We start from the raw sequence: 14,850 nt of genomic DNA, 5'->3' as shown, positions 1-14,850 counted from the left end.
GATTCATGTTTTAAGGATCCCAGTGGTGTCAAAAAGCAAAGGAGATCTTACAAAGAGATGAGAGAAAAAAAGAACAATTTCTTGTCATAAGTATATACGGTATTCACAGTATGACAATCATATTATGTATTATAATGATATATACTATAATATCATATTACAACAGCATATATTATGTTGTATTATATTATCATATTAAAATATGATACTGATCCACTACTATGAACTAAGGAATATACAGTTCAACAGTGTCCATCAAGATGCAGTCTGCTAACCCTTCTTCATCCCGGTACCTAACGGCTCTTACAGGCAGGTCTCACCCACAACTTAAAACACTCCCTCTCCTGAGTCTTTCCCATAAGTGGGAAAGTAATCATGCTTAGGTCTCTCTGTTTAAAAAGCAAAAAACAGATCATCCACACAATCCCTTTCAGCTACTGAACGACATCTCTTTGTGCCTTCATAACTATATAACTGAAAATGTTACTCGTATATGCTTTCTGTCTCCGCCTCATTTCATTCCTCAGCCCTCTACAATCTGCTTTCACTCCTGCCTCCACATACCTATCAATACACACAGCAATAAACTGCAGAAACTTTCTGGCTCTGATCACCAATGAACCGATAAACACTCGACCTTGGCTTAAGCTGACCTCCCCCGCCCCCCTGTTTTTTGAAGCCTCTATTTTTGCAGTCTGCCTGCCCTCACATCTTGAATTAAGGTCTGCACCTATGTCTTGAGCATCACTTCCCATTCCTCCCTTTCACGTGCCTTTCACTGTAGCTAAGCTGAACTGATTGTGAAATCTCAGACACACACTATGAAACATCTGCATGTGCTTCAGCCCTGACTGAGGAATAGGAGAACTTGGGTCTCCCCACCTTCCTTGGTAAGAGAATATTTCCTCTTTGTGAATGGAGTAACTTGGTTTTTGTGAGAAATTTCCTACCTGTGATCAGGAAGTTATGAAACAGTTCCTTGCTGTACCCTTGTGAAGGCAACACCCTCCTCTGCCCAAACCCAGGCAACTTCTCCATGGTGGTGTTCTCAGGTTAAAACTTTCCCCCTGGCTTGCCCCATGACAGGCCCTGGATGCTACTAAATGTAGATTACATAGGCATAATCATAAATTTATATGGGATAATAAGCAACAATTCTTGAAACTGAGCAATTAAAAATGATTCAGTATTGTTATGCAATTCTCTACTGCTCTGGCATTTATTCATGGAAAAATTATCATTAATGTTTTCAAAACATTTTTCCTGTTGGCATGAGAAACCAGGTGCACAGGTTACACTTGCTTTACTCTCCAAACCATTGTCTCAGTGCTTAGGGAAATGTATGTTTTACAACTTTTACCTCAGGCACAAAGAGGTATTCATTCGTATTCCATTAACGTTAGATGTTTTGAGATCAAGATTTTGCAAATCTAGCCATTTGCTCACAAATAAACCTTTAAAATCATATAAATATTATTTCATAATTTTATTTTCACTTAGATTCAAAAGAACTATAGCAGCACAATACCATCCCTTGGGTACTTTTGAAAGCAAAAAGTACATAAAAGATCCTAAAAATAAGATCAAGAGGAAGTATTTTAATTTGTAAATGAAAGCAAGTAACTGCCTCACTATGTTTTCTAATCCCTGCTTAATCAATCCCAGCAATTAAAAATAATGAAGCAATAAGATGCTCTGGGGATCTGAAGGATTTCAATACTGAATCATAAAATAGTTTCCACAGTGGTTTATGACTTCTACTATAACTAGTTATTAGTGTACACAAATTATTATTTATGTTATTTGTGATATTTTCATAAATTTTAATGAAAAGTAAAAAAGGTTTTCCATGTGATTTATTAAAAAATTTTTTTTGGTAACGCAGCTTTGGGATTTATTTTCTTGTATATGTCATTCTTTTTCACATATATTTAAAAGTTAAATAATAGTACTAATAGTTAACTCTCATAACACTATTGCTGGGCCTTATTGTAAGCATTTTACATAGATTATTTAGTTTTCACACCACTCTATGAGATAGACATTTATTATTCCCATTTTATAGACTAGGGAACTGAGGCACAAAGAGGTTAAATAACATGGCCAAAGTCACACAACTGGCAAGTGACAGAGCTGGGATTTGAACCAAGGGAGTCTGGCTCTAGAATCCATGCTCTTAACTACTAGCAGATACTGCCTCTTCTAACAGGTGAACACATGACCCAATTCTTAGGTGTTTAGAAAACACGTTTATTTTAATTAACTGAAAACAGTGGCTAAGAATGTTCATATTTTAACACTGTGTCTTTCAAACTAAGCTCAAGGGCCACCCCAACTTCCCCCAGTCTTCCTGACTTCCCTAATGGTCCAGTCTAAAGTGTATCCCCTATGTCTTCTGAATCCCTCTATGTCTTCCTAGTCATAAATACTGTCACTTGACATACAGCTTATTTACAGTGTAAGCCTCTTGAGAGCAGGGACCATGAGTATTCACCTTGGAGGGTATGAATTATGTCATCTTAGTGCCTCCTCTGTCTCTACAGAGAGATGCCTATGTTAATTTAAATATTTCTAATAAAGGACAGAATTTGGACCCTCTGGATAAATCTTGCCTCCATATGTTTCTTTCAAAATCTGAATATTTCTTAATGTTCCCTCCTCCTAGCTTCTATAAATGAAAACTATCCTTCCCTTCCTCATTCACTCATTCTAAAAACATTTATCAAACATTTATCAAGTGCCAACCAGGGCTAAGAATTGGGAATAAAAAATGGACTAACCTCCAGAAGCTTGGGTACAGATCAATGTCTCAAGTCATTTTAGTCACTGACTATAACTTTGAACTAACTTTACTTTTTAAAGGAATTTTTAGTATTTTAAAAGAATGAGTGATCTAAAACAGCTCCTTTAAGTAACTATATAAAGTCAGATAGCAGCAACCTTATTCTGAGAAAGAAGAATGGAGTTCTGTTCCTGAATTCCCATTCTAAGAATTAGCATATTATCATTTATTACAAAGGAAAAATGTGCATACATGTCATCTATTTTTAACAATGAAAATCTAAGAATAATATCACTTGAAGAAATTAGATTCTCATGGTCTTTTTTCACTGCATACTGAAGGTTCCTTTATTACTTGCATGCACATACAAAAGCAACATTTGGAAATTATTATAGCAATTTCAGGAAATGCCAAACAAGGACAAAATCCATTTTACTTAGGAAGACCTGTTTTTCTTATGGCTCAGGAGGAAAATTCAGCCGTTAATTGTAAAATCTGGTAAACAAACATTTATTTTAGATACTGGCCTTTACTGAAGTTTCAGGAAGATAATGAGGATTTCTTAGCTTGGTAGTAATATAGAAGCGGAAGTCTGGTGAATACTCAATGGTAGAGTCCCCAAGTCGGATACAGGTACTCCCACCCTGCTTAAAGGTCTGTTTTAGTAGAAGAGGTTCCAGGATTGGATCTAGTTCTTCTCCAACATTTTCTAGCAACACTGGAATAAAGTCAGAAAAATATTTCATGTTATTTTAAATATTGACTGTAAACCTTCAACCCTCCAAATTCTTTCAGCCTTCTAAATTGCTGCTGTTTCTAGTTATGCATAAAACTATTTTTGTCTTCTGAGTATAAAGAAATGATGCCACACCATCATTAAAAATTCCACAAATGACAAATGCTGGAGAGAGTGTGGAGGAAAGGGAACCCTCCTTGTAACTTGGTGCTGCAGCCACTATGGAGAACAGTATGGAGGTTCCTCAAAAAACTAAAAATATGGGCTTCCCTGGTGGCGCAGTGGTTGAGAGTCTGCCTGCCAATGCAGGGGACATGGGTTCGTGCCCCAGTCCGGGAAGATCCCACATGCTGCAGAGTGGCTGGGCCCGGGAGCCAGGGCTGCTGAGCCTGTGCGTCCGGAGCCTGTGCTTCTCAACGGGAGAGGCCACAACAGTGAGAGGCCCATGTACCGCAAAAAAAAAAAAAAAAACTAAAAATAGAGTTGCCATATGATCCTGTAATCCCACTCCTGGGCATATATCCAGAGAAAACTCTTATTTTGGAAAGACACATGCACCCCATTGTTCATTGCAGCACCATTTACAATAGCCAAGACATGGAAACAACCTAAATTGTCCATCAATAGATGAATGGGTAAAGATGTGGTACATATACACAATGAAATACTACTCAGCCATAAAAAGTGAAATGCCATTTGCAGCAACATGGGTGGACCTAGAGATTATCATGCTAAATGAAGTAAGTCAGAAAGACAAATACCATATGATATCACTTATATGTGGAATCTAAAATATGACACAAATGAACTTATCTACGAAACAGAAAGACTCACAGACATAGAGAACAGACTTGTGGTTGCCAATGGGGAGGTGGGTGGGGGAGGGATGGACTGGGAGTTTGGGATTAGCAGATGCAAACTGGTATATATAGAATGGATAAACAACAAGGTCCTACTGCATAGCACAGGGAACTATTATATTCAATATCCTGTGTTAAACCATAATGGAAAAGAACGTGAAAAAGAATGTGTGTATAGATATATATCTGAATCACCTGGCTGTACAGCAGAAATTAACACAACCTTGTAAATCAACCATACTTCAATAAAATAAATTTTAAAAATAAATAAATAAAATAAAATGGGTAATTGCCAAAATAAGTAATTTAAAAAAGAAATGATGCCATAAAAATAAATGGATGTATGTGGAAAGGGCTTCATTGGTGGGGCTATCTGGTCATCCTGCCTGCTTCAATAGTCTTAGTCAGAGTGCTACTCAGGACTCCCCCTGGATCTGGGATTCACTATATGCCTAAGTATGATGGCAGTGAGGTATAACACACCAGAGAAAAAGCATTTCTAGTTGTAGTTATTTAAATGGTTATTATATTTTTTAATTACAAAAGTAACTCACACTTATTGTAGAACATGTGGGAAATATAGAGAAAAAATAAAGAAACGTTAAATTAATTAAACAAGGAGGCCATTAGACTGAGATGGCTGTAAGGTGTGGTAGCTTACATAAGTAAACCAAAATTTAAGCCTGTAAATGCCTCAAGGTTATGAAGTCAAATCTCGAAGGACAACCAATCACAAGCAGCCAAATAGGCTTTAAACTGTAGTCAATCAAATAGTTTCCTTTCTTTGCTTCCTTACTTTTTCTGTACAGTATACATCTTTCCCCAGCTCCTGATGGAGGGACACTCCTTATCACTTTTGGTTTGGCACCACCTGGTTTAAATGGATTTTTGCTCAAACTCAAAATTTTTGATATGCCTCACTTTACCTTTCAACAGATGAAATTGAAAAACAACCCCTAGTCATATTTTCTTAATCTTTCCCTCCCCAAAATATTTTATATAATTTATTCATAGCATATATAACTTGATAGAAAAATGACATAAAACTACATATGAATTTAAATATTTTTCTTTTCAGTATTTTTTATTTATCTTTTTCTATACACAGTTGAGACTAAACAATATATCTAATTTCATATCCTAATTATTTTGCTTGACATTATAGCATAAATATTTTCCCATGTTACTAAAAAAACAATAAACATGCTTTTAATTACTGCATAATAGTCTATAATATTAATGTTCTCTCATTTTTAACCAATACTCCATTATTAGATATTTGGATTACTTCCTGTTCTCAAGATTATAGGTAGCACCGTCTACAAAAACTTTGTGTTATACAGTATTTTCTTATGATAGCATTCTAGAAAGGGAATCCCAGATCAAAGATCAGTGACATTGCTAAGGTACTTGATACATTTGACAAATTGAAGTCTTACATTTTGGTGTTTGGGGTGCTACCATAGCCAAACTCGAATCATGGCATTTTGTAGGAGTCCTTCAAGGGACGGGATGTGCACTCTGGATGAGAAAGCAGCAGCTCAGGGCATTGGGATGACAGGTATTTGAATCTCTGTTGCAGCACTTCTTCCCACAGGTTATTCCTGACTAAATAAAGTCCTAAAATTGTCTTGTCAATTTTCTTCACTGCTGAGACTTTAACAAAAACATGTATGTCAGATAATTTTTAAATTCATTATAATTTTCTGCTTGAATAAAATGATTATTTTTCATGGGTAAATAATATGAGTGCATCACAGTATATTAAACACATTAATCTATTATTTAGATTGTTCCCATTTTTCCAACTGTTAATACTGCAGTGAACATCTTTTTGAATAAACCCCTGTGTTCATCTCTGATCACTTAACCAGGCTGGAGTCCTAGAAGTGCAATTAATGGTCAACAGTTACAAACATTTTAAAGGTTTTTTGTATTGCCAAATTACTTTCCTGAAAGGCTGTAGAGGTTTCAGAGTTGCAATAAGCACACACTCTGCTGTTTTTAAACCTGTTTTTATATAATATCACTGTACTTACAAACAGTAGGCACCATGTTGGCATTTTATTTTGTCATTATCCTCACAACTTTAAAAAGCATCACAGGACTTCCCTGGTGGTGCAGTGGTTAAGAATTCACCTGTCAATGCAGGGGACACGGGTTTGAGCCCTGGTCTGAGAAGATCCCACGTGCGGCGAAGCAACTAAGCCCGTGAGCCACAACTACTGAGCCTGCGCTCTAGAGCCCATGTGCACAGCTACTGAGCCCGTGTGCCATAACTACTGAAGCCCACGCACCTACAGCCAGTGCTCTGCAACAAGAGAAGCCACTGTAGTGAGAAGCCTGTGCACAGCAATGAAGAGTAGCCCCACTCTCTGCAACTAGTGAAAGCCTGCACGTAGCAACGAAGATCTAACACAGCCAAAAATAAACTAATTAATTAATTAATTAATTTTAAAAACTATCAAATATTATTACCCCAGTTTTACCTACAATGTGCCTAGGTAAACACAGGGGGTGCTAACAGTAAGGAGGTGAGAAAGGTTATTAGGGAACAATGGGCACCAACTGTCACAATGTGCTAGTTTTTTAAACTTTATTTGTATTTTTTAATATTGTTGATATTCTCTCTTAAGTTTCTTTTATATAATGTTTCTTGGATTAAATTATAAATTTGTAGAGTCAAATCTATTATTCTTTTCCTTTTGTGTCTTTTTCTATTGTGTATTTTTTTAGAAAGTTCTTTCCCATCAAAGACAACTTATTTCCCTACGTTTTCTTTTAGCATTTATGTCTTCTCTTTTTTTCTTTCATATTTAACTCTTTAATTCATCTGGAGCACATTTTGGTGTAAGATGAGACTATGACTTGATATGTTTTTCCACAAAACCAATTTTTGCATCACCATTTGCTGAATGACCCATCAATTTCCATTGTTTTATAACGCTTACCTTCTAATGCATTAAAGGCTTACATGTATCAATATTAGAGTTTATTCCAGAACAGTTAATTCCAAATTTACACTTCTTCTGAATTTTTATTGCCTCTGTACTTTCTTCTAGGCTAACTTTAGAAATAATAACTAGTATTATTTCTAAAACGTTTATTTCTGAAAGTGTTGATGTCTTCACAACATTTAGTTTTCCTATCAGTGAAAAAATGATGTCTTACTCAAGTCTTCTTTTTTGTGTGTGTGAAATTTTCTCATTTTTTTTCACTATGCATTGTTAAAGTCATTCTAAGTTTTTGTTTCAGATAGCTTTTCAGTTAATTCTTTTTGGCTTTCTAGATGAAATATATTATCTACAAATATGATAATATTGTTTCCTCTTTCCAAATATTATAGCAACCTCATTGAAAAGAACTTTCCTAATAATGTTAAACAATAATAGTGATAATAGATATCAATTTCATTTTTATTTTTACATGATCAGACTTTTAAAATCTATTAATTTGCTAGAGTGTTATGGACTGAAATTCTGTTTATGAAATATTATAACATATAAGTTTTGTTTAACTGCCTCAACTTTTATTAACAATTTCTGCATAAAATCTAATATTTAAATTATTCTTTACTAAAAAAAGGATATTATACAATTTCATCTCTTATTCTCCCTAAATTGTTTTAGTTTCACAAGGAATTAAGAATGTCTACATTAATATGTATAAATGTCTTTTTTCAAAGCTAAAATATACACTATAAAACTTAAGTATTACAGACTTGATTCTTTTCCCCCAAAGTGAAAATTTATTTCCTCACCAGTAGAATAAAGTCTTAAGCCTGTTAGGAAAGATTTCTATAGCATCCAGATTTCAAAGAAATATGTTCTCAGCATTGAATATTTACTGTATTATAAGCCTCGCTGGAAAAGCAAAAGTATTCTAAGCTTGAAAACAGAAAAAAACAAAACCAAAAAAACCCCAAAATCCATATATACATGAATTACCCAGAATGCTCTCCTTAATTTATTGACCCTAACTTTTGATTTCTTTCACTTTTAATTAAATCAAAGTATGTTTCATGTTAAAATACAGGAGAAAATTTATGAGACAGGCTTCTCTTCATATTTCTATCATCAAAGTTAACAGTATGCTGGTTTATGTAAAAATCTCCTCTCTCATTCCCAAAAGCCAGCCCATCACAGTATTTGCACACCTTGTGGGAAGCCAAGACTGGGAATCCAAACACATGGCTGCTAATGTCTTTGAGTAAGGCAGATCATCTTGCTCAAAGCAGTTGTTCTTAGTAGCAAAGAGAACCAAGTATTCTTTTCATATTTCTTTTGCATTTAGGACATTAACTGATATCAGTTTTCTAATTATGAATTATCTAAATTATCCTATGTTAGACTTCAAATTAATAGGAAAAAATCTGCATAGTATGTTCAGCTGTGCAGCATATTGTGTTCAAAGTAGATTAATCAATTACTGGGTACCCTCAAAGAGCTGGAGTTGAGAAACATTTATGAACACAATAATAGGGCAACCATAGAAATCTGTAAAAGCTTCAGTGTTGGCACTTCATTGGAGAGGTTAAGAGAGATGTCACAGAAAAAGGTGTTTGAGCCTCATCTTAAAGGGTGAAATTTAAAGTAATTCACCAAATGGATGGAAGAGCACAGACAAAAGCTAAGAGATGAGAAACAACCCCATGTTGTTATATGTACTGCCTGTCCCCGTGTACCCTGTACTCCCATCTAATCCTCACCCCACGTGTAATCTCTGTCTCTCTCTTTAAACCAATAAGCTCCAAGACAGCAGAGATCAAGTCTGTCTGTGTGTGCTCTGTTTTCAGTGGCACATGCTAGTTGCAAAATAAATATTTGTTACGTGAATGAATAATGAACAAAGAAATGAGCAAATGAAAGAAACACTGAGCCAGAAGTAGTTTTGCCTCCCTGATACCTTATATGCAAGGGGGGAAGAAAAGAAAGTGCTAGGAGATAAGATAAAAATAAGGAAGGCTCAGATAATGCTGGGCTTTGCTCTAAATGCAGAGTTTTTTTCATGGAGTTAATGGAAATCCATTAAAAGCTCCTCTATACAAGTTGATTTCTTTTTAAAAATTAAAAAATATTCTTTTATTCTTCCAGTTTTACTGAGATGTGAACAAATTGCCTTATCAGCAATATTAACATGAATAAAATCCTGTGCACACCTTATCCATTGGTGTAGCTAATGCAGATGTACCTCTGTTTTCTAGAACATTGGCTTTCAAACATTTTTTCTAAGCAGCACGATACTTTTTTTCACAGAGGATTTTATCTTAAAACTCAATATAAACAACAAAAAAAGGGAGGCCTGCTCTGGTTGAAGCAGAGGCAGATGGGTGAAGCCAAAACCTCTGCCTTCTCTACCCAGGCTGCCTGCGAGGGATGAGAGATCAGAAGCCACTGTCCTGGAAGAGGTCAAAATCTAAAGAGAACTTCTTAAATGGAAGAGTCTTTAACTGCTTATGTTTTAAAACTGTAACAGTAGCTGATTCTTTTACTTGAAGGTTAAATATAAAAATAGTTACAAAATCTGCCATCTGTTTCTCTTTCTATCATAGATTTAAAACTTTTCACTTCTCTCTGATGATTAATGTTAGAAGGCATTGTGAATTATCATTATCCATTTTTAAAGTTATTTCATTCCAAACAGTAGGTTAAAGCAACTGACACAGTAAACAATGAACAAAGGCAGAAGACTTGGGGACTAGTTTTAAGACTCCCCTTAACTAGAGATACAGTCTTAGTTAAGCCATGTAACTAACATTCTCTGTCACCTTACCTTGTTAATAAAATGTAGTGGTTATTAGAACTACTATTGGATTTCAGATTTTTATGGCCACAACTCCAAGTAAGAAATACATTTTAAATCTTTATCAAGTACACACATATGCATAAAACTTCTAAAATTTCATGAAATAATGCATACCTTTACTCCATGCTATGCAGCTTTATATGTTCTATTCCATTGCATTTCATTTAAAAACGCTGGTCATGACACATTATGTGGGTTCTCTCTCCCACAGTTGTGATCCATAATTTGAAAAACACTGAACAGATTGTATGGCCCTTTCCTCTCTAAAATGAGGCAATACTAACATCAATATATGTGACTGTGATCACACAGATCTTCAAAATGTCAAGTACATGGTAGATGCTCAATTATTACTTGTTTTTACTGTGTCAAGGAAATTCTTTGAATACTTAAGTTAAATTAAGTAATTTTAATTGAAGTATTTAAGGTGCCAATCCCTTCAAGAAATTTTCCCTTATGTAGAACAGTATGGAGGTTCCTTTAAAAACTAAATATAGAACTACCATACCAACAGCAATCCCACTCCTGGGCATATATCTGAAAAACCATGTTTCACAAAGGTATATGCACCCCAATGTTCATTGCAGCACTATTTATAATAGCCAAGACATGGAAGTGACCTAAATGTCTATCAACAGAGGAAGAGATAAAGATGATGTGGTACATATATAAAATAGACTATTACTCAGCTGTAAAAAGGAATGAAATAATGCCATTTGCAGCAATATGGATACCTAGAGATTATCATACTAAGTGAAGAAAGTCAGACAGAGAAAGACAAATATCATAAGATATCACTTATACATGTAATCTAACAAAATATGATACAAATGAACTTTTTTACAAAACAGAAACAGACTCACAGACATACAAAATAACCTTATGGTTACCAAAGGGGAAATGTGAGGAGAAGTGATAAATTTGGAGATTGGGATTAATATATACACACTACTATATATAAAATAGATAACTAACTGTAGCACAGGGAACTCTACTCAATATTCTGTAATAACCTATATGGGAAGAGAATCAGAAAAAGAATGGATGTATGTATATATATAACTGATTCACTTTGCTGTACATCTGACACTAACACAACATTGTAAATCAACTATACGTCAATAAAAAAAAATCTTCCCTGATTGCTCTAAATGTTCATAGCTCACCATCTGTGTCTTTCTTATTATACAAAATAATTATGTATGATTCTAATATAATTAAGAGATAATAAAAAAGAGATAATATACATAAACCACATAGTAAATCCCCAAACAAAAAATATAAATTGGGGCCTCCCTGGTGGCGCAAGTGGTTGAGAGTCCGCCTGCCGATGCAGGGGATACGGGTTCGTGCCCCGGTCTGGGAGGATCCCATATGCCGCGGAGCGGCTGGGCCCGTGAGCCATGGCCACTGGGCCTGCGCGTCCGGAGCCTGCGCGTCCGGAGCCTGTGCTCCGCAACGGGGGAGGCCACAACAGTGAGAGGCCCGCATACCGCAAAAAAAAAATATATATATGTATATATAAATTGAGCTTATCAGACACTGTCATAAGTACCCAAATTACAGTAACTTATTTCTTCCTCACACTATATGGTCAAAGTATAAATGGGGAAACTGAGTCTCAGAAAGATCACTGCAACCAAGTACTAAGTAACAGAGGCAGGTACTCTGATTCCAGAAGTGCACAGTGGTCCTAAGAAGGGTTAGTGAAGTATGTCCGCTTTCTATTTTTATAACAGTTACATATATTGTCTGATCCTGCCCATTTAACAAGAAAGATATTTGATAGTAGAGAGCAGGTTGTCCGTTTTTTGGTAACTCCATGTCATTATACTATATTCCAAGAATACCAGTTGGATGAATGAAATACTATTTGTGTGTCTGTGTGTCCATATATATAAACACAACATTTTGTAGGTAGACATAGTTTTTTTCATTTCATGCTCACCTAAACCAAGCCTAAAATTGTAATTAATATTTTAAAGGCTAACTCATTATGAATAAGCAAAAATAAACTGTCTGTAAGTCTATTTGGTATATCTCTTTTGATTCATCCATGTAACACTCATTCTATTAGCAACTGGGATTTGCCAAACTTGTCCTGGGGTTAAATATATTGTCCTTTCATAATGTTGGCAATTTACTTGGTTAAGTAAATAGCCAAAATTTGATAGGTAACATGAATTTAAAATGTGACTAATAAGCCCAACATACTCAAATCATAAGCATTTTGGTTTTTCTTTTGACAAATATGACCTGTGCATAGAGCTTCACTGAAAAATTCTCGTCATGTTCTTAATCTCTCCGTTGTAAATGGCAGGTAATAGTCAGCCACGTAAAACGTGCACTCACTTCTCTGCCACTTTTGTAGGATAAGTCGAGAGAAGAACAAAGAGATAGTTGGACTAATATTGTGTTAAAATACTTTTGGCGGGCTTCCCTAGTGGCACAGTGGTTGAGAGTCTGCCTGCCGATGCAGGGGACACGGGTTTTTGCGCGGGTCCAGGAAGATCCCACATACTGCGGAGCGGCTGGGCCCGTGAGCCATGGCCACTGACCCTGCGTGTCCAGAGCCTGTGCTCCACAACGGGAGGGGCCACAACAGTGAGAGGCCCATGTATCGCAGAAAAAAAAAATACTTTTGGCATATCAAGTGGCCCTTTTAATTGCAGAAGTGGAGCTATAATGAGAACTAAAGAATGGCAAACAGAAGACAAAAATTAAAACAGCTAAATTAGAAGATGTATCCCAAATGAATCTTGAGACAAAGAAAGCATCCTAACCTGTTAGAACTATAATCTCTAAAGTTCTCACTTGATTCATTACCAATAAATAATGAAAGATATTAACAAAGTAATCATTTAAGATGAGTCTGACACAAATATCTTCAAAAGAACAAAAAAAGCCCTACATCATTTTGGGTTAACTGTGCCCTCTCCAGGCAATTCTGTAATGTATGCTTGTTATTCAAGTACATACCCGGGGTGCCAAACTGGATGCAATTTTCCAGAGTCCTGGCATAGTCAGGGTCACTTAATTTAATTAGGTGAAGACTATTGGTTTTTTCCATGTTCTTGATCCATTTATTAGCCTGACCTTGAGGATCTATCATCAGAGGCCACCTTCTTGCATTCCTGAAAGGGAAAGAAAGACAATGCTGGTCAAGCCATGATCTGTCTCTATGCTATTTGAGAGGCATGCATCACTTTCTTTCAGTTTAAACTTTATAGTATTATTTTACTTTTTAGCTTGTTTTGAGAAACTGTGTTCTTGAAGCAGAGACATTTAAATTGAGAAGGCTACTAGAACGGCAACTACAAAAGCCATCTGGCAAACTTAACACAAGTTCTTTTACTCCTTTTGGAAAATTACAATTCTCTCAATGTTAAATTATATTTTTGAAAATGTTTGCTGCTCTTGCTAATTAGTCACAATGATAACCATCAAGAGTACTAGAAATCAGGAAACTCCAATTCTTCACTAGGCCCTGCCATTAATTACTTCTGTGACCTTGGGCAAGCCACTTCGTTTCCTCAACTTCTATCTGCTGTCATTTGCACAAGAGGTAAAGAGAAAGGATGGAGACATCACATCTCTTTTTGAAATCTACACCATTAAAGATACGGTGGTCTAAAAAAAAACAGTGAGAAGCAAAATTTTATATCATCTAATCTTCATAATAGCCATTGATCCTTAAGTGTTAACACAATTGTTGACCCAGTAATTGTTTCAAACAGCTGTATATTTAATGTTACATATGTAGTTCACTACATACTTGCCTAGAGATTGCGAGCTTCTTATGAACAGAAATATATTCTATGAAAGTCAGGGTTTTTGCACAATGAGGGAGCTCATACTTATTGCTTTATTCTCACTCACATCTCCCTTTTAGGATAAGAACAAGAGCAGTGAACCACCACAAGGTGCCCGGTTTACTGCCCAGGGTGTTGTTGGGTCACAAAGAATTAACCAGTATCTGCCATCACGACATGGTATCCAACCACAGAGCTTTCTATCTGCTGTGAAATGTAATCAGCATTAAGATCACTGTTCTCTTTCTTCCTCTCAGAAGTTTCAGTAAACACAAGTCATAATTTTGGCCAGTTTCCTAAAGATACTGTCATACTCTTCCAAAAGTGAGCACAGCGAATTCATGCTGAGCATCAGAACAGGAAGAGAAAATAAAAGGTGACTGGGGCAAAAAAACAAAAACAAAACTGGGGATGAATCAGGATAATCTATTCGATTCCATCTCATTACAACACAAATTTAGTATTTCATCCGATCATTTGTCCCAAATGAAAGGAACCACAGTCCTCCAATATAAGCATTATATAATGTATTAGTGAGCTTGGGCTGCCATAAGAAACCACCACAGACTGTCAAACAGCAGAAATTTGTCTTCTAACAATTCTGGAGGCTGTAAGTTCAATATCAAGGTGCTGGCAGAGGTCTCCCTCCTTGGCTTTCAGACAACACAGCCCTCTTGTGCCCTCAAGTGCCCTTTGCTCTGTACACACATCCCTAGTGTCTCTTCCTTTTCTTACAAGGACACCAGTCCTACTGGATGAGGGCTCTACCCTTATGACCTCATTTAACCTTAATTACCTCCTTGAGGCCCTGTCTCCAGATATAATCACACAGTGGGTTACATCTTCAACATATGA

The 14,850-nt window shown here is 35.9% G+C and overlaps 1 protein-coding gene across 1 annotated transcript in view; it reads right to left on the bottom strand.

Annotated features, from left to right (window-relative positions):
• The window catches only part of DNAH7 (dynein axonemal heavy chain 7), a 243,777-nt gene that overhangs the window by 54,670 nt on the left and 174,257 nt on the right, over positions 1-14,850 (bottom strand). Inside the window, exons 47-48 of the mRNA XM_060105782.1 lie at positions 13,163-13,317; positions 3,310-3,500 (exon numbers count right to left, since the gene is read on the bottom strand). Of these exons, the coding sequence (XP_059961765.1) occupies positions 3,310-3,500; positions 13,163-13,317 (346 nt within the window). The remainder of the gene's footprint in view (positions 1-3,309; positions 3,501-13,162; positions 13,318-14,850) is intronic.

This window comes from Mesoplodon densirostris, chromosome 8, assembly GCF_025265405.1.
Source record: "Mesoplodon densirostris isolate mMesDen1 chromosome 8, mMesDen1 primary haplotype, whole genome shotgun sequence".
In the NCBI taxonomy this organism is placed as follows: domain Eukaryota; kingdom Metazoa; phylum Chordata; class Mammalia; order Artiodactyla; family Ziphiidae; genus Mesoplodon; species Mesoplodon densirostris.
This window is presented reverse-complemented; position numbering and strand designations above follow the sequence as displayed.